Source organism: Genypterus blacodes, unplaced genomic scaffold, assembly GCF_046128005.1.
Source record: "Genypterus blacodes isolate CSIRO-AG114 ecotype Tasmania unplaced genomic scaffold, CSIRO-AGI_Gbla_v1 ptg000021l_1, whole genome shotgun sequence".
NCBI classification, from domain to species: Eukaryota; Metazoa; Chordata; class Actinopteri; order Ophidiiformes; family Ophidiidae; genus Genypterus; species Genypterus blacodes.
In genome coordinates, this window is record NW_027466834.1 from 6,230,811 (window position 1) to 6,250,459 (window position 19,649).

At 44.3% G+C, this 19,649-nt stretch overlaps 1 protein-coding gene across 2 annotated transcripts; it reads right to left on the reverse strand.

Annotated features, from left to right (window-relative positions):
* Nucleotides 1-741: 741 nt before the first annotated feature.
* Nucleotides 742-7,042, reverse strand: nr2f2 (nuclear receptor subfamily 2, group F, member 2). 2 transcript variants are annotated; one of them, XM_076142204.1, is made up of 3 exons: nt 5,650-7,042; nt 3,993-4,520; nt 742-1,749 (listed from the first exon to the last, which is right to left on the reverse strand). In XM_076142204.1, exons 1-3 carry the CDS (start codon nt 6,101-6,103, stop codon nt 1,475-1,477), a joined length of 1,257 nt encoding a protein of 418 aa, XP_075998319.1. In that variant the 5' UTR covers nt 6,104-7,042; the 3' UTR covers nt 742-1,474. The 2 variants fall into 2 exon arrangements, with proteins under 2 accessions (XP_075998319.1, XP_075998318.1); XM_076142203.1 differs by having other exon boundaries at nt 3,993-4,538.
* Between the last annotated feature and the right edge of the window lie 12,607 nt (nt 7,043-19,649).

The following is a 19,649-nucleotide window of genomic DNA, read 5'->3' on the forward strand; positions in this document are numbered from 1 at the left end:
CATGCTCGTCATCAGGCACTTAATGCTTGAAGTAAAGGGTGACGTTCAGGGACGCTCCGGTAATACTGCTATCAAAACACCGACTCCAAACTTTATACGACTCTTTGACCTCTACGGAATTCTATATACCTTCAGGGGGCGTATAGGTAACGGGTTGGGTTCATCATTTTCATCGACTTTTAAGGGGTGACGGAGGGGTGGGGGAGGGGGGGGGGGGGGGGGGGGTGGGGGAGGGGGGTGCAAGTGACGCTGGCGTTTCGGAAAGACTGATGGGTTTAGGAGTCAAAATAAAGTTGGAATTTTGTGTTATATTATTCAACAAGTCTTTAATGTTTGCAAGCGTCAAACTTTTAACAAACGTGTTGTGACTTTAAATTGTAATTTCAAAGCGGCGTTTGTGTCTATGTGTATGTGTGTATATGTGTGTGGGGTGGGGAGGGGGGTATACATATGGATTCTGTAACTTCATCTTAATAAAGAGCAAAATATTTCCGCCGTGGGGGTCATAAAGTTGATCGTGACCCTTCCTCCCCTTCCTCCCCTCCCTCCCCCTCCTCTTCCTCCTCTTCCCAGATGGTACTGGTCATCCTATATAAGAATATAAGTGCGCTTGCAGCATTAAGTCTAAATTAAAAGCCTATAGAATACTCCTATTGCTGTGGTTTTTTCATCCTTTTCTCTTTTTTTGCCCATAGGACGTTTTTGTACATTATTATTTCACCCCTTTTTCAAAATAAAATGCTCGTCTCATATAGAAAAGAACACCACCTGTTACTACAGAAATCACACACATAGGCCGGTTTGGAACCAGAAAAACGGGAGGAAACAAAGCAAAGTACAAAAACACAACTATACATGGACACAGGGACAAGAATCAAGTTCAGAGAAGGAGAAAAAAAAATCACGTTCTGTCGTTTTTTTCCCTTTTCTCCGTGACTTTTTTTTCCCTTTTCTCCTATTCACCCCAAAATGATCACTGGTAATGCACTTAATACTTAAAATTTTCCTCACAAGGATCAAGAAATCCCCCCGCCCCCACCTCCCCCTTTATTATTATTTTTTTTTGTCATTTTCTTCTTTTATTATGAAAAAAAGCAAGAGCAAGTTGGTTCTGCGTGAACACTGCAGGGAGTTTTTGTATTTCTGCCATTTTGGAAAAAGTTCAGTGGATGTCTCAATTTTTTTGATGAGTGGCGGGGTTGGGAGAGTAAAGTGAGTGAGGGGGGGCGAGGGGGATGGGGGGGGGGGGGTCACAGTCATATACGTCAATGTCTTCTTCATCAAAGCCAGCCAGCCCCGTGTAACAGCCGGTATGGTTGTTGTTGTTTTGTTTTTTTTTAAATATTCCTTCCAACAAAAAAGCAGCTATAATCATTGTAGTCTCGCATCCCCCCCGCACACAAATCCGCCCCCTCCCCCGGACACACACCTTTTTTTTGTTTGCTCCTCTTCCTCCTCCTTTAGCCCCCCCTTTTTACTGAATTGACATGTAAGGCCAGTTAAAACTGCTCCCCGACAGCAACATATCCCTGATGAGAGTTTCAATGGGGGTTTTACCTACCAAGCGGACGAAAAATAACTGTTCTATGACCGAGGAAGAGACTGTGCGCAGCGAGGGCAAGCGGAGCAACAGCTTCCCGAACCGCGTCGGCTGGTTGGGGTACTGGCTCCGGACGTACTCCTCCAGGGCACACTGGGACTTCTCCTGCAAACTTTCCACATGAGCCACATCTGAGAGGCCACAAGCATCTGGGAGAGAGAGAGGGGGCGGAGGGGGGAGGAGGGGAGGAAAGCAAATAAACATTAATAAAGTGTAACCTAATGTGAGCGTGTGGGTATGTGTGTGTGTGTGTGTGTGTGTGTGTGTGTGTATGTCTTTGCCCCCAACAGCCGAGATTAATTGTCTGTTAGAGTTTGGAGGGGAATAATTACTTTCTCTTTATATGTAATAGGAGGATTTTTGTTGCCATAAAAAAATATTAAATCAAGGTGCTTGATGCAAAAACAGGTTGCAGATTTAATAATAATAATGACAATAATAATAATAATACTAATCATCATCATAAAAAAGGGCAATGAGGAATAACTTGACCACAGACAGAGACACAACCCCGCAACGTGCGTGCGTGTGTGCGTGTGTGTGTGTGTCGTGTCACCAATTACAATTTGCGTGCGATCCATTATAAATAAAAATTAATACAGATTTATTTTATTTTATATAACTTTGGCCCCGTCTAACACACGTGTTAAAGTGGAGCTGAGTAGCCTCTGGATTCTCTCTGTTACAGTGAAGATAAATCATAAAGCATATTCACAGCTGAAGCGGTGTGTTAGAGTGTTTTAGATGGAATATCTCTCAAAGTCAGAGGGGGGCGAGGAGAAGGAGAGGGGGCTGGGGGTGGTGGTGGTGTGGTGGAAGGAGAGAGAGGGAGAGGGGGGCGAGAGAGAGAGAGAGAGACCTACTGACCTTTAGCGAGCAGAGATTTAAGCTTGGAAAAAAAGGGGCCCATAGCCTACGGAGCTGCCGTCATACTATACCATCAGAGACGCATAATCACTATGTGCGCTGCTGCGTGTGGGCGGCAGCTGATGAGGAGCCAAACACAGACACTCACACACACACACACACACACACACCGCTCCTATGCGCTTTGGTTAACTTTGTCAAGTTTAGACGCATGACAACAAACCAAAGTAACCAAAAGGCTGCGACGCGCCGCTGCAGGTTGGAGCCTGCATGCATGCGGGGACTCAGGTGGAGGGAATGAACCCATCACGGCCTCATAAACACTCAGTCATAAAATACACTGACCTGAGATGGGCTTTAGTATTATTAGTATTAGTGTTATTTATTTTAAGGATAACAAGTCACCTAGAGGACTGTATTGTCTCACTCCCCAAATAGGACACACAGATTAGTGTCTCTCAGGTATGATAGCGTTCCATTCCCCTCACGACGAACCCTTATAAATCTACCTGCACGCATTCTTTCTTCTCTCTCCCTCCCTTTCTTTCTTTTTTTAAAACAAAAATTCACATTTGACTAAATGTAACAAAATCTCTTGGAAGTTTGGGTCGCGACCTGCTGGTGCATGTCCAGAGACGCCTGTATAGATATAAGACGGAGAGCCAGGTTCAATATTCCTGCAAGCCGTCCTCCCCCCCCTGTCACTCCTCACTATCACACACTATGAGATCATATTTTGTAATTACACGGCGCGCACACACACAGTCTCACACACACACACACACACACGCCCGGGTTTATCCGTGATTTTACAGACGTACCTGTCTCCTATAAACGACAAGAGGGTCGAAACCTGCGCTTTGCTTCTTTTAGTATTTTTTTTATACTGTGTGCAAATGGGACATTAGGCTTGTCTTTCTTATTATTATACCCCCCCACCCCCCACCCCCCTCCCCTCACCCCCCTGGAGCCTGACATCATTTATATATGTCATTCCTACAAACAAGACGTGGGGTACACACTCTTTGATAAATGGTAGAGGAAGAAGAAGTAGAAGAAGAAGAAGAAGAAGAAGAAGAAGAGAAAGGGGAGAAAAAAAAATCAAAGTGTAACAATTCATCTGCAGGGCATTAAATCCTCCATAATGTTTAGTGTTATTTATGTCAATTTATCAGGCCTTTATGTGCTGCAGATTATTAGGATTATTTTTATTTTCAGCCTGTGCTTCCCTCTGTTTTTATTTTTCAAACCTCTCCCTCTCTCTCCTGCTCCTGATATATCTGTTTTACCTGATCACCGTGTGTGTGTCAGCATATTAATCAAACGCTTCCTTAATTTCCAAAGGCATGGCAGAGCAGGTGAGCGTGTCAGCGGGATATTAACCTAAAACAACAACCTCGCCGCATATTTGGGTCAGTGTTGGTTTAGCTGCATGTCAGTGTGCTGTGCAGTGTGTGTTGGTGACATTCACACACACACATACGAGGCTCAACTTGTGTGAGTGTGTGTCGCTCTATTGTCTTACCTGTTGTGAAGAGCACAATTGCCTTTAAGCAGCTATATTCAGCAGAGTCAACGTGCAACGCTTTGAGCTTTTCCACTTGCTCCTGGAAGATCCTAATGTGGTCCATAAAGGCCACCACTCTGTCCGCGGACATGGGGGAGGCGTGAAGGCCAGCCGCCGCCAGGAGAGGAGCCACATGCAGGGGCATGGAGCACTGCGCCGCGTTGAGCACAAATAACTCACTCCACGTCAACCTCAGCAGAGCCACCTGGTCTGTGATCTGAAGGTCTGGAAAGAAGGGAATATTCCTGGCCCACTCCACGGCGCTGAAGAGCATCCTGGCCGCTAGTTCACAAATGTTCTCGATGCCCATGATGTTGTTGGGTTGCATGCATTGGCTGCCATACCGGGACGTCGGATAGGGCTCCGCTCTCAGCAGAAGAGAGATATATCCGGATAAGTAGGAATGGCAGTGCAGAGGGTCTCCATTTGTCAAGGCGAACTGACCGTGGTGTGGCTGTGTGGGTGGCACTCGTCCCCTTTGCACGGCTGCAGTAAAAAGAGAAACTACAGATATTGAAGCCTGAATTCACATTCATCCTGCAGCACAAATGCTGTCACCTATACAAGCTGCTGTATATATTTTAACTATGTAAAAATGGCTGGTGAATGTACAGCTGAATAAAATCACAAATCACACACACAAGTACATACACATATTAGTATAGAGGACAACGTGAACACACACACACACACACACACACTCTGTCACACACACATACACACACACACACACACACACATTATATCATATAGCAGTAAAAACAGACAGGCTGCATGGTGACAATAAAGAGCCGGTGTGACAAATCACGTATAGTGGAATAGCAGAGGTGCGTTTGAAACACGTTTTTCCGCGTATGTGTCTGGTTTTAAAATGATGTTATTCAGCAACAGCAACATGAGCTGGCTAAGGAGGAACACAAAGAGGGCAAGAGAGACCTTGCATGTTTAACCCTTAACCTACTTAGCAATTCCTCTCGCTTTGCAGGGCCTATTTTCACTCATATTCACATTAAATCCTTAAGGTCGTGTATGGACGCTATGTGTGTGTGTGTATAATTCAGAGACATGTCCATTGTGCAGCCTGGGTGGATGTGGAGGTGTAGCCTGAACACGCTGTATCTTAATTCGACACTCGCCATAATAGCGCAGGAGGCTTTTTTTTTTTTTTTTTTACAGTATCATCTATTCAAACACAGACGTATCGACGCCCATGCTGGATCAAAATATTGTTCGATTGTGCTCATCCCGGCCAAGTGTCGGCTCCTGTTCGTGAAACGGAGCTAACACACACATACATACACACAGCAGCAGCAGCAGCAGCGGCGCCGGGGCTGATCACTATACAAAGCGACGCTAAACGTGGTGGGGGAGAGAGGAGGAAGAGGAGCGAGAGAGAGAGAGAGAGAGATCCGGCATTAGCCCCCGCGTCGCCCCACAGCGAGAGAGCCGCTCCACGGCGAAGCTCCGGCTGCACAGCCGCGGAGGGAAGAGCCGGTGAGGAGGGAAGGGAAAGGGAGAGGGAAGGGAGCGGAAATCGGGACATGGGATGGGTTCAAATTCAGGGATATACGTAACGCACAAACACACACAAATAAGAAATCAAAAATCCTAATACCTTCCCGTCTCATGCCGACTTTTAGGCATTTTTTGAGGCGGCAGTATTGACACTGATTGCGGTGGTGCTGGTCGATTGGACAATTCCTGTTGGCACGGCATGTGTAAGTGAGGTTCCGCCGCACGCTCCGCTTGAAGAAGCTCTTGCACCCCTCGCAAGTGAACTGGCCGTAGTGTTTGCCGCTGGATTTGTCCCCGCACACCACACACTCGATGTGCTGCGGTTGCTGCTTCTCCGACTGCTGCGTCGTCTGGTTCGTCGGCGTGGACTGCGTGTTATTCGGGGGTCCTTGGACGGGCGTCTGAGTGGTCGGAGGGGCGACCTGGGAGCCGGTGAGATTCAACTGGCCCGGCTGAGGGGTGGGAAGGGATAGTCCTCCTTGGGTTTGCGAGGAAAGGGCGCCTTGGGTGTCAGCCACATCGTCCTGGGAGCCTCTCCACACTACCATTGCCATATCTATCAGTCAACGTTAAGAAACTTTTTGTCTGCCGTTTTGCTATCGCGGTAGAGAATGTTCTCAAAAAAGAAAACGCGGCAAACTGCGATTAACAGCCGGACACAGAAAAATGTCAAATCTAGCCTACGGTGAATCCACTCTGGATCTCCGAAAACTGTCGATTTTTATTGCTGTTGGAGTCGTTGGCGAAGAAGAAGCAGCAGCACGTTTGTTCAAAACTGACGCGATGGCGAGCTGAGTCGCTGCCTTGCGCTTAAAGGCCAAGTCCAGGGGCGCTCGCACTCGCAGTCAGCCATCCAGCACACCCATCAGCGGGGGGAAAGGTGCGCGAAATGTGGGGAGGGATCGACCGAGGCAGCATGGACCGTTCAGCCGGGTGGATGGAGCAGCTTTGGCGTGTATGTGTGAACGCCGAGCCCCGCAGCAGCAGCAGCAGCAGCGTAAACACAAACACGAGAGGAGAGAGGAGAAGAGAGAGGAGAGAGGAGGGAGAGACACAGAGCACACGAGCAGCCTCTGTCAAGTTCCAGCACAAAGTCTTGAAGAAAATCACCAACTGGGTACAAAAAAACGCCGTCTTCTTCCTTTTCTTCTTGTGAGGCAACGCCAGCGACACACACACACGCGCACCAAAAAAAGAAAAGAAGAAGCGTGCAGCCGAAAGCCAACGAGTGAGTGAGTGAGTGAGAGCCTTTGGAATATGAAGACAACTCTCCAGAAACCAGAAAGCGCTAAAACAAAAAAACAACCCCGTAGAGAGAAAAAACCAAACACACAACAAAGATCACAACCCAGCAAACCTCCTCCGTGCGCGGAAAAATAATAGGAAAAAGGAATAAGAGAATCAAAGTGATCAAATATGTTAAAAAGGCGGAGGTTAGGAAGTGATTTGCGATTGGTAGGAGCCGGGCTGGCAGAATGCTTTCTCTCTGATCAGCTCACTGAGCTCTCTATATAGTGAACTTTGACACGACTGCTGCAACTTAGCACACGTTACCATGGAGATCGGCTGCCATATAAGGAAGGAGAGTGTGTTTGACTGGTCAGAGCTCAGGGACCTCCCCCTCAACCCCATTGGCTAGTCGGCACTTGTGCTACTTGGTACCTTGCCAGAGCCGGGGATGGAGGTCGAGAGGGCCGCTTGGTCCTAAAGCGAGACGTGTTTTTTTCTACCTTAGGAGGAGGAGGGGGAGGAGGAGGAGGAGGAGGAGGAATCGTTCTACAGTTACTCAAATCACACACAGGCTATAAGGTTTATGCTCACACACGCCCGGTGAAGATTTAACTATTTTATATATGGAGTAAAATAAAGCAAATTGCCTCGTGTTGTGTCTATTACAAGCAGCTGCCTGAAGCTGGAACGCACAAAGAGGCTTCCCCCCCCTCCACACACACACACACACACACACATGACGCACAGCTACCTACACCTTGTCGACATGATCTGTGTTCATTACAATAAAGCTGTCCATCGTCTCGATCCTTAAGGTTTGTGGACACGCAGAGACAGACGAGACATTTCAACAAGGACGAGGACAAATAAAGGAAGGGGGCGCCCACGCTATATGACACATCAGAGTCCACATCAAGCAAAGACTGTTTATGGATCAAGATTGAATTCGCTCTATGTTCCATTTTGCACATTCACAGACAGACAGCGAAGGGGTCATGACCAGGTGACCAAGCCTGTCACCATGGCCACGTAGATACATTCTGCTACATGCGTATGATTCTATTCACTTATGGAAGCTATACAGCCCATTAAGCGTTATTCACCATAGCCCACACCTCTTCAAAAGGCTTTATATAGGCCGCTGACGTCATCGTGATCCTGGGTCATGAAAGGGCACATTTTGATGGTAAAAGTCAGAGCTTTGGCTGTATATGTTCCAAACGCTGCAGCTTTATATAGGAAATGCGTTTAAAAATGTCATTTGAGGTGAGGACGGTCGCGTCCTTCACCCTGAAGCTGCAGATAAAACCAGAGCAACTCCTGATAAACAACATTATAAAACGCATTTGTGGCAGTTCACACACTTCATAACGCGTGTTAAGTGTCGCCCGGATATAAAAGAAGAAGCTGCAATGTGAGGACATGAAGGACGCCATGATTCATCTGAGCAACATTACTTTAAGGAGGTTTGAATAAAATAAAATAAAACAAGCTCGTCCACTGCACCAAACTTGAACTCCAGGTACAACTTGACGAAGCTAAAGAAATGAACCTATATACACAATTACACACCTCCACACATACACACACACAGTATATGGAAAGCTGTTTGAGGCTCGGTGCAGCAGCAGCAGCAGCATGCATGCATTGTCCCAGGGTGTATGACAGTATCTGGCTGCCCCCTAGCGTATGAATCCTGCTTCAAATAAAGATTCAATCCGGAGGAGCCATCCGACGCGGAAACATGCCTCAGTCTCGCCTCGACCAAACTAACGAGCACCATTTTAAAACTGATGACTGTTTGTTTAAATTCTGCTTTACATGACTTGGACGGCAAAGCTTTGAGAGTTGCCAAAGTTGGATTTACTTTTTTTTTCTCTCTCTCGCCACTTCGGGCAATCCCAGCGGTGGTATTTGCACCAATTACGTCCTTATTCTAAAGCAAATTAGCCGTTTATATTTGGTATGCGCGACTGTTTTTCTCGGGTTTTTATTTACAGATCCCGTGAAAATGGACGGGCTGTAAATAAAATGCTCTGATTTGACCGAGGATCGTGGTGGTAAGTATACATTTTGCACACTTTAATTGTTGTAAAATCCTGCAAAGTAAGCACCGCTTTGCTCGCCCGGGTCTAAATGAGACGTTTACTATCTGAGCAGACAGGCGGACGCGCTGAATTTCAGCCCAGACAGACTATGACGCAAATGAGGACGATTCTGTGTATTTTTAGATGATTACCTAAGTGTTATTTCACACGGCGAGCACATATCAGTGAGCTAGTTTGCAAACACTCATCCATCAAGTTATTAGAGAGTGATAGAGAGGCAGGATTCTTAACCAACCTACCAAATGTATACGATGCAGACTCGTCCGGAGCGTGATACATCTTCTCTCTTATTCAGAATATATATAGTCTTCGACACAGTAAAGCTTCCTCTCCCACAGACCGGAGCAACCCCCCAAAAACACAAAAAAATGAAAAAAGGAGCACGTTGTTTATTGGAAAACGCAATGTTCTGATTACAGAAAAACTTTAGTGGAGAGCCAAAACAAACAACTGATTCAGGTGACGTGGTAAATTGTGTATAAATTGGCGCGTCGTCGTCCCGAGCAGAAGACCACTTGACCGCCTCTGGAAACGAGAAGCAACCAAGCTCCGGTGCGCCGTTTCTCTCCCACAGTAAATGTGACCGAAACGCGCCTCTATACGCACCGCCGCCGCCGCTGATGCTTTGTGTGGGCTGCAGAGGAGAGAGAGAGGGGGGGGGGGGGGGAGGTGAGGAGTGGGGGGGGTCAGGAGGAGGGGGGGGGGGGGGGGGGGGGGGGGGGTGCACACACAGACACCTGTCTGTATAAGGGCGGCGAGCATCAGCCGCTCTGCTGCTGCTGCCTTCTGCCAAATAATGAGACAGAAGCAATCACAGGGTTTGATGAGGATATATATATGTATTTTAAATTGTGAAAAAAAAATTACCAACATGTATTTTAAATATACCGAATTACACAAAACCTGCACACTGGCTGTACGAAATTTATTATTATTAATATTAATTAATGATCATAACAATAAACATATTTTCATTATTAGAATTTACAAATTATATTAATTAAACTATGTTTTATTTAAATGTTCATTTAAAATAAGAAGTTATAAAATGAGCACATTAGATTAGAAATAGTAAATATCTTTTTTTTAACAGTGTGAACATTGTGTAAATGTACATGATGAAGATGAGGGAATAAGACGTACCGCCTTAATTAACCCTGTGCAGATGTTTGTAACGGTTAAAAATGAAACAGCTTTTTTTTTCACTCGTGTGCACAACAACACTAGTGATTTTTCTCTTTCTCATCTTTCAAAGCACCGTGCTGCGTTTTTATGTTTTGTTTTTGTGGTTTCAAAGTTTCTTCTTCTTCATCTTCTTCCCCCCTCTGCGACGCGCTCCTCTTCCTCCCTCAGCCTCCACGCAACAACAGCGCTGCCCAACGGGGACCCAAGTATCGATTAAGACGAGACAGAGGATGTCGCCTGCACTAAATATTTACCGATCACACACACCCTCACACACACACACACATACACAGAGAGAGAGAGAGAGAGAGAGAGAAATAGCTGGATCCGTAACGATTTCCCGCGCTCTGGCCCAGAGCGCGAGGCTAAATCACTTTATTATTGTTAGAGAAACAAAGCACACGCTCAGCAACACGGCGGCGCTGATCGGGATAAGTGCGGATAAATGAATCGATGAGCAGCAGATAATAGTGGAGATTTACGGCCGTGCAAAGCAGAAGCTCTCACTCATGTATCAGGTTCAACCAACACGTGTGGAGCTGCTGGTCATTCCGCTTTATGTGCCAAGAACGGACCCAACACAGCAAATCAGACAGATTAGATCTAAATAAACATTTCACTGCCTTTAAATCTGACGGTTTAATCACGCTTTCATATGGTTAATCGATAATCGCAATAAAAAGAAATCGAGGGGAAACGGAATAATCGAATACTATAGGGGTGAAAAAAAGAAAAGAGTTAGAATGGAGTTAAAGTTGTGTTTTTTTGATGTTATCTGTGCCGTCACCGAGTCCTCCGTGGCGCAGACTGACCCGGAGGTCTCCAAGTTCCCGGCCTGATTAACCCTTCCAGACCCGAGGAGGAGCAAAGGTTAACCAGGCTAATCAACTTGAAGAGTCTGATTGAATTAGATGAGTGTTGAATCAGGACAAGAAACTAAATTGTCCCTCTTTAAAAAAAAAAAAAAATACAAAATACAAAAAAGAAGAAGATGAAGAAGAAGAGAGGAAAGTTGGTCAAGTTACAGCTCAGATGGGGTGAGAATGAAGATGAAGGAGTTAATTCCAGTGAAGAGAAGAAGAGATTATTTATGTGTTGACAGGCAACAGGTTTCAGCTGCTTCAGGCATGAAATCACATCTTCATCATCATCATTCTTTAACATTTGCACTATTTAAAAACCCCCTTTTGTCTCTTATCCTTAATTTGCAACATCAATTCATAACAAAACTAAATCTGAATTCTTGATTTTTGCAGACAAATATGTGCTGACATAGCAAAAGCAAAGTGGGGTAATATAATACAAATTATTGTTCCTTCGTAAAAAATATAGTAATGGTAATATTCTGTGTCAAAGTTGATAATTTTGTACATTTTGCATGATTGTAAATTCTCAGAGTAAAAGCTTTTATTTTGATAAGAATCTATACTGCACATATGTTGTTCATGTGTTCATAATTTACAGTGTAAATAAAACTAAATTATCTTTTAATGGGAGTTATTGAATTTTTGCGGTTGAGGAGTTCCTGCACCGACTTTAAAGACAAAAGTAATGACTTTTCCCCCTGAAATGTTGTTTCTGACCTTTTTGCCTCATAATAACGTGTCATTACTAAAACTGCACCCATTATTACAACTCAAACCACCCTATGGATAATGTGTGTGTGTGTGCATGTGTGTGCGTGACTATACTTACATGTCTGCACGTGTATACGCATGTACACAGTGACAGAAAATTGGTGTGTAACATTTAGCTTCTTTGAAACGGTGAATGTAAGCTGGCGTGGAGGTTTATAAAGAGTTCATTCAGTGCTGTAGATCACTTTCTCCTCCTCTGTCTGGTCGCCCCAAGGGCTCCTATCTGAACAGGCAATAGATCCCAGATAGCTCACTGTGTTCAATTTGCCAATGACAGATTATAGTGTCAATTTAAACAGATAGGGATCAATTTGTCTCAATGATCACTCTTTAGGCCGACTGCCAGCGTGATCTTAATGTATTTGTAAATGCTGCTTGTTTGAATCACAGCAGCTCAGCTTAGAGCTGCAGCATAGAGAGAAATGAGAGGCGCTGATGATAAATGATGGGCTGCAGCTCGTTGTTTTGGCTGCGGCCATGGAGCAGCGCATATACTGCATATGTACTGCACATATACTGCAGACTGTATGTACTGCATATCTACTGCATATGTACTGCATGTATATATACGTAATGGTCATCTAAGTGGTCAGAAGGTCTTTGGTTTTACATCTAAGGACTTGCTGGGAAAGTCTGGGTTGGGGTTTGTGTGATAACTGCACCCCCACCACCCCCACCACCACCCTGCCCCCATCTTTCTACCCCCCTCCCATCAGCAACTACTGTTAAAGTGCCCTTCAGCAAGGCAAACCTAAACCCCATCTGTCCCAGTGGAGCTGCACGGTGACCAACAGTGCACTTGTGAGGTGTGTTTCATTGAGTGTGACCCCCCCACCCCTTTTTTTTTCTCGAGGGTGGGGGCTGCTGGGAGGGGGGCACTTGCGTTACATAGTTTAATGTACGAGGCTGTGAGAAAGTTTGTAACGCCGACGATGAGAGATTTAGTCTTAGTAACCTTGACCCCCGGTTTACGTGTGACCCCCAAAGACAAAGAGGGTGTTGAGTTACAGTGTGGATGATGTAAAGATGAACACACACTGATGAAGAGGAGGAGTCTTCCTTTAGCTTCAGCCCTCTGTGTGGAGTGTATCTATAGATCAGAAACATCTCCTGTGGGAATAATTACACACATATGTTTTATACGTTTCATATGTCTGAATTGTCGTTAGATTTACATTAACATTAAAAACGTTTATTTCCACTCTTAAGGCTTTTTCAGCTAAGTTGAACTTTGCTTCCTGTGGGCTCCTGAAAGGTTTTCAAGGGATTTAAAAAGTAAATAAATTCAGGGTATTCATGTGACATTTAAAATACGTATAATTACACTAGAATGACAGAAATACTCCTGAAGTGCCACTGTTTATAATGAAATAGTCAAAGTAAGCCATTAAATGTTACACTTGATCCACATCTGAGTAATAAACCTGTGAAACAACTTGGGCTGTGTTTCTGAATGTTTGTCGTGCGCTCATGTCGTCTCTCTCTCTCTCATCACTTGTTCCAGTCAGAGACATCGGGCCCTTTTCTCTGGATCCATTGTCTCCTGTGCGTGCTGTTCAAATATACAATTATAGGTTGGCAACGGCGAGCGTGGCTATTTTGCAGCCCCAATCGCATTGTCTTTTTCAGGATATTCACATTTAGAAACACAGTGTGCCAGCAGAAGGGCAGTCTGTGTGGGGCAGCACAGGACCTCACTTATATTCAATAACAAAAGAAGTAAATGTGTGAAAAATCTGACATTGATACTAAAATTATCTTGGAAATTCACAACACAGTTAAAGGACAATTTCACTCAAATGGAACTATTGGACAGGTGTGTTTTGAAGTTTTAGCATCAGCTCCTGCAATGAGAAGTGTGTATAGATGTTTTAGTTTCATCGCATTTTCTGGATCTGTATATATCTCACATTTTAACATCAAAATAATCCATATGATCACATTATATGATGTGTTTAGGAGAGATCAGTCCTTAAACTCATTTTGCATTTTATTTTTACTGCTGATAATTCTCTATCAATACTTTCAGTCAAATAAACCAACATGTGATCAATGTTGAGAATTTATGGAGCAAAATAAAGAAAAGTAGATGAACTGCAAATTGATTTTTTGGGGGGAAAAAAAACCTTCCAACAACAGCAGCAGAACTCTGAGCGGGAGAGCGAAGCCTGTGTGTGCGTGCGTGAGTGAAGAAGGAGCCACAAAAGGAAAAGTCATACTCCCTGGATGATGTCATCAAGTGTCAAACCCTAGATGTGCTCCACTGACAATCAATGGGAGAGGGGCTGTGTGGACTGATGGCGCCCCAGGGGTGAGAGAAGGGCCAGAGCTGCTCCGACGCATTCAGACGAGTCCACCGCCTCGCCTTAGAAGCTTCAAGACCACGGAACAGAATCCAGACTGGGAAGGGAAAGGCAACAACGATGTAATGAGCCACAATAATGTGCTTTTTTACTGCTATTTCAGTAAATACACACTCACCAAATAGGCTAGATTAGACTTTATGAGACTTAAAGAAAAGGTAAACAAACAGGAGAGCAGCATCCCCACATCACCAGATAAAGACGCAAAATCACTCTCCTGTCGTCCACAAAGTGTCTCTGTGATTCCGGGTGAGCGAGTTGTGGTCGTCGTTGGCTACACACAAGCGACACAAGCGATTATTATTTAATATTAGCGAAAGTAAAGGCACAGTTGTAACGTTGAAGTACGAGGCAAATGTTCCACACACATTCTGCCGGGTGTCATATTTCACGTCTTCGCTTTCGGGCTTGTAACGATTTTCACTACAATTAACACAATTTGGGTCATTAGTGAGGGATGAGTTTAGCTAAGTGCTACTGTGAGAGCCTCATTTTCACAGGTGCAAGAGTGAAAAGAGGCAAAGGATCCTTCCTATGTTCTTTATTTCTAACCAAACACACGACACAAATGGAACAGATACTAACATAGACGAGTTAAGCAAAGAGGAATCAGCTCAGGATTATGGCTTTAGTAAAAATGGAGGCCTGGTGCGATTCTTTGGTCTCAGTGTTGCTCTTTACGAAGGGTAAACTGTTGTGTTATTGAGATTCAGGATCCTTCCTTCCAGCAGGGTAACGTAATCCTTTCCGCTATTGTTGCTTCCCTTTGTAAAGTGGACCCATATTTTGATCGGCGCGCAGCACCAATAACCCCAAGTCATCCGGCTGCTGTATCAGGGCCGTGGTGTTTGGTTGTACGCGTTGGCACACACTGTCTAACTCCACTATAAAGATTAGAAACTCGTCTGGTCGCTGATTTGCAACAAAAATGAAAACCGACGACAAATACTGCGAAGCTAAAAGACGCTAAAACACGACAATCGTGTTAAAGCAGATTAAAATCAGAGAGGACTCCTGTTTGATATCAGCGCTGATGAATCAGGCTCAGGGTTCGTCTGCTTGTGAGACGATATCACAGCTGGAGGACATAAAAGCAGAGCATAAGAAGAAGAGCAAAAGGAGAAACATTAGCAAAGCTACAGATGCTAGCAAAGGCGAAGGCTGGGTGCAAAATCATCTGCCGCCTTTTGTGTATTTTTTTTTTTTTATCAGGATCAAAGCTTATAAAGTGGTGTAATCTCCATGACGACAGCTGGCACAGGAGGGTGCGCCCTCAGGCCTGAAGCGTCAGAGAGGAGACAGTTCAGACGTTAGCAAAACCTCAATCAGGCTCGAGAGAAAACACGACAAAACAGAACCATCTTCGTCTCTTGTAGTGAACCAGACAAACCTTCAGTCGTTGATTTTAATCACTAATTGAGTAGAAAAAGGCTCCGGGCTGCTGTATGACTTTACAGGTGGTTACAGCTCCTGTTCATAATCTCTACACCTCTCTAATCCTCGCTGGAATATAATCACGTTTTTGTGAAGATGGGAATGTCCAGCTTCTGTCGACGTTGTGGTGTCGTGATTCGACTCGGTGATGAGATGACGTCGTACTGAAAGGTGTTTCTTATATTCTGCTCCCATCGTGTATTTGGTTGAGTTGGACAACATATTAGAAACACCTTTCAATAATACAGTCTATAATCTATTATCATGGTGATCTGTGTCATTCTGGACCGTGATTAAGCATGAAAAGTGGTCATTGAATGGACATTGAAACTTAATGTACATACTCAGTTACTTCACTTGTTGCTTCAAAAATCTACAGTTTTTCCTGTCATAAATCCATTACCCATAATGCTTCATGGTGTAATCTTCTCCGCATCTTCTTTCTGAGGAGGCTTGATGGCTTTTTCACACTTCTAACTCCCGCCTACAGTTTGAGCCAGATTGTGGTCTCTGTGAATGAAACATTAGCAGAGTTCAGGACGTTGAAAAGGGCGTGACAGATCTCTATCAGGGACCAGACGGGACAACGCCGGACAATCGGTGTGTGTAACCAGCACGACTTTGCCCACAATGCAGGAACCAGGTCCTCCAGACGAGCACTTGTTCAGGCGGTGTCACGTTTGCCAACAATCGGACGCAAACACACAAACAGGATTGTTCTGAGAGGAAGAAAAGTTCAACCAGGTGAATTTGTGTTCATAATAAAGAAGAGTGATTGACTTTTTTTGGTCCCTGACAATGTAGTTGTGGACATAACAGATACCTGTATGTGAAGAATTAGTGAAAATTTTAAATAAATACAGATAATAATATAATATAATTTCCAGACACCTTGAGAACTTTGGAGTTCCCTCATCAATATCATCTCCCAAATTCCGTATAGCCGACATGTAACGACGAAAGCCGTGATGCAGGAAAAGCCTCTAACACGCTGCTGCAGCTCAAGGTGAACATCAAACCATAAAGCTCATAATCTTATTGGTTACCAGGGTGAGAAAAAAGTAAATCACACCTCATCAAGCTAATTGCTTGTTTGTGAGAGGGAGCAAACTTTTCTAGCACCACTCTATTACGGAGGCTCTTTCTTAATCATAAATAGAGCCCGTGTATCCCAGAGGGACTCGCTGCTCTAATTTACAATTGAACTAAAGACCAAAGCTATCAATCTCTCACAGACACTTTCTCTCCCTCCTTCCCTCTTGTAATTGTGGTGACATAACCATAAACAACAGAGAAAAGGCTGCTGTGACTGATCAGTGCAAATGACAGCATTAACACACGAGCTGCACATAAGTGGAAACACACACAAGCACACACGCCGACCTAAAAGTGCAATGCGCCGACACATGTTAGACACACACCAGCCTAAAGTGAAGCAGACGCTGTTATGGAGGATTCTGCCAGGCGCATTAGGGTTAGGGCTAAATAAGAATAATAACAAATATGCGCGATAAAAGAAGCAAATAACCTCTGACCCCGTCACTATAAATTAAATAAGGCCCTCGAACGCAACCAAACAGAGGTTCCCAAGCTGTGTGATGTGGCGGTTGGGACACATTCCTGCATGCAGTGTCGTCAGCGTCGGCGTCTGCGTGGTGTCACCGCCGCAGCGCCGCGCCCGTGTGATGCCTTTAATGATGAGTCTTTTTCGTTAATGAGTTAATGCAAAAACTCTCAATGTCATCAGCAAAGATAAGAGGGAAGAAAGCGACGCATTGTACACATAATGACAGGCTACCCCGCTCGCCTCCGAGATGTCACGGGTCAGCCATGTTAAGAATGTGTGTGCCCAATCATCCGCTGATCCTTATCTGCTGGGCCTGCAGCTAACCATGACATGGGCCCAATCAGGGGTGCTGATGAATGGACAATGGGGCCCTTGAATTGTTGGAGCTGCCACATGACTGCTTCTCTACTAAATCATGATGACATTAGCAATCAATACACCAATTACCCAACAAGATATTAAACATGTTCAGCAAAGCAATCATGGCTACAAACTGTATGTTGTAGATTTCAGTATAAAATTGAAACTAAAGTCTTGTCCGCTTTGTTGGAGTTGATGTGTCGCTGTAAGTTTTATAACTTTGACGCTGTTGTTAAAAGGGAACGTTGATGCTCGGAAATCAGGTTTGAACCGATAACTGGAGTTCCCTTTTTGAAGAATGTGCATTTGTGATTATACAAATTATTTGACAGACGCCGGGCCAAAGCTTGATGCACAAGGTGACAAATTATGATCTTAGATGGCTTTGGATGGCACAATGAGGGGGAATATAAAAGGTTAAAGAGATAAATTCCGGCTGTCATTGACATCATAAAACCTGACAAATTGTAATAACGGTCTGTGTAATCCACACTACTGTGGTTCTCATCTCCTCATGCTCTCACTGACACAGTCATAGTCTCAGATTCGAGTCTGCAGCCAGGTTTAGACAAAAAGCCCCTGCCGGTCCGGTGGCATTTGTCTCGTTCTACATTATCTGAAATCAAACGCTCTATTCTACTCCCAACGTTCCATATAGAACAATCGGTCCGGCCCTAATGTGGGAATGTCTGTAATCCTCACAAAAGGACGCTGACATTTATACCCAGCAGAAATGAATTAGACAGGGCCTGGATTCCTCCAGTGGCTTTGTGCACAGTACACTAGACTGGGTGGATAGATAATGACACTTTATTACAGGGTCATTATAGCAGGTAGCTCTCAATGATGAAAAGGCAGATCTAGTCAACATGGACATCTGTGAGACAGGTGACCCAGCATGTTAACAAATAAGCAAATGGGCATTATGGGACTAATGAATTCAAAAGGAGCTCTGGGGAAAGATGAACTTAATAGCTTGATCCCGTGTAAGGATGGCCAAGAAAGATACACCTTTCTCAGACGGCCTTAAGGAAGTATTGTGACACGGCTTTCCCACAGTTTTGTAAGGCTGGAGTGTGAAATATTACAAACGCAGGGTGAAACGTGCTTCATCGTCACAATCGACAATAAGTGTTACGTTACCTGCCAGTGTCTGAATGTTGGAGGGAATCTACTGCAACCGACAGCTTTTTCTGTTTGAATGAAGCACTTCGATGCTTTGTGGCTTGCTTGAACACGTTGGTGATTGATTAGTGTCGATTTCTGGTGACGATGAGAAGGCAAACCTGAGCGGATGGAGCCTATCTACAGCTAAAATGTGGGGCAAGTAACAAGGAACTAAACGGCTACTTTGCAAAAACTCAAGTCATGTTCTTGACATGTTCAAACTTTACATTACCTGTGTTTTGTTTATATTATTGAGATTTATTTTATTTTAACCTATTGACTGATGTTACTGAAAATGCAAGATTTGAATTATTCTTAGAATTTCTATAAACATAGAGTGTATGTATGTTGGGCTCTTCTGATATTGTTCATGCTGCAGTGTAAACCAGAATAAAATGAGGTAAAGCTTATTAACCCTTAATTAAACCCCATTCTGAAGGCCCAGTTTGGGTTCAGCTCTCGCCGCCATCTTGGCAGTTAGATGAGCCAGATATTAGAATTAAGGCAAAGGGAAGGAAGACACAGCAAAGATCCACAATAGCTCACTGTGTATGCAAACACAGCTACAAACCTACATAACACAGCCACAATACTAACTGACTAACAATTACAATCAACATACTGAACTGTTGTAATATTCATTGGCATCACTACAAATGAGTTTTGACTAAGCAGGCAGAATTAAAAAGATGACAACCACGTCCTTTTACATTTTAACTCTAATTTAACGCAGTGTTTACAGATTATACAGCATTTAATCCGGAGGCTGCTTCGCTCATATCTGCTGTCACACTGGCACTTGTTTGGAGACATTTCCCCCTCACTGTATTATTCATAAACAGATTTTTTACGCTTCCAGCTAAAGCCCAGTTTAACCCCTGAATGTGACAGCACTTCCAAACACAATCAGAGCATTTCTAACAATATTTTAATCATCATGAATCAGCGAACATGTAAGAAAAAAAAAGCAAACGTATCAAATTTGGACTGGGCAGACACATACCTGCTGCGTGAAGAAGACGCAGAGAAATGGCCTGATGTGCATTAGT

Coding starts and splice junctions, on each gene's coding strand:
- nr2f2 (XM_076142203.1), bottom strand. CDS start 6,103: ATGGCAATGGTAGTGTGGAGAGGCTCCCAGGACGATGTGGCTGACACC. Junction 4,539..5,649: donor AGTCGGCATGAGACGGGAAG/GTATTAGGATTT, acceptor CAATATCTGTAG/TTTCTCTTTTTACTGCAGCC. Junction 1,750..3,992: donor AATTGTGCTCTTCACAACAG/GTAAGACAATAG, acceptor TCTCTCTCCCAG/ATGCTTGTGGCCTCTCAGAT.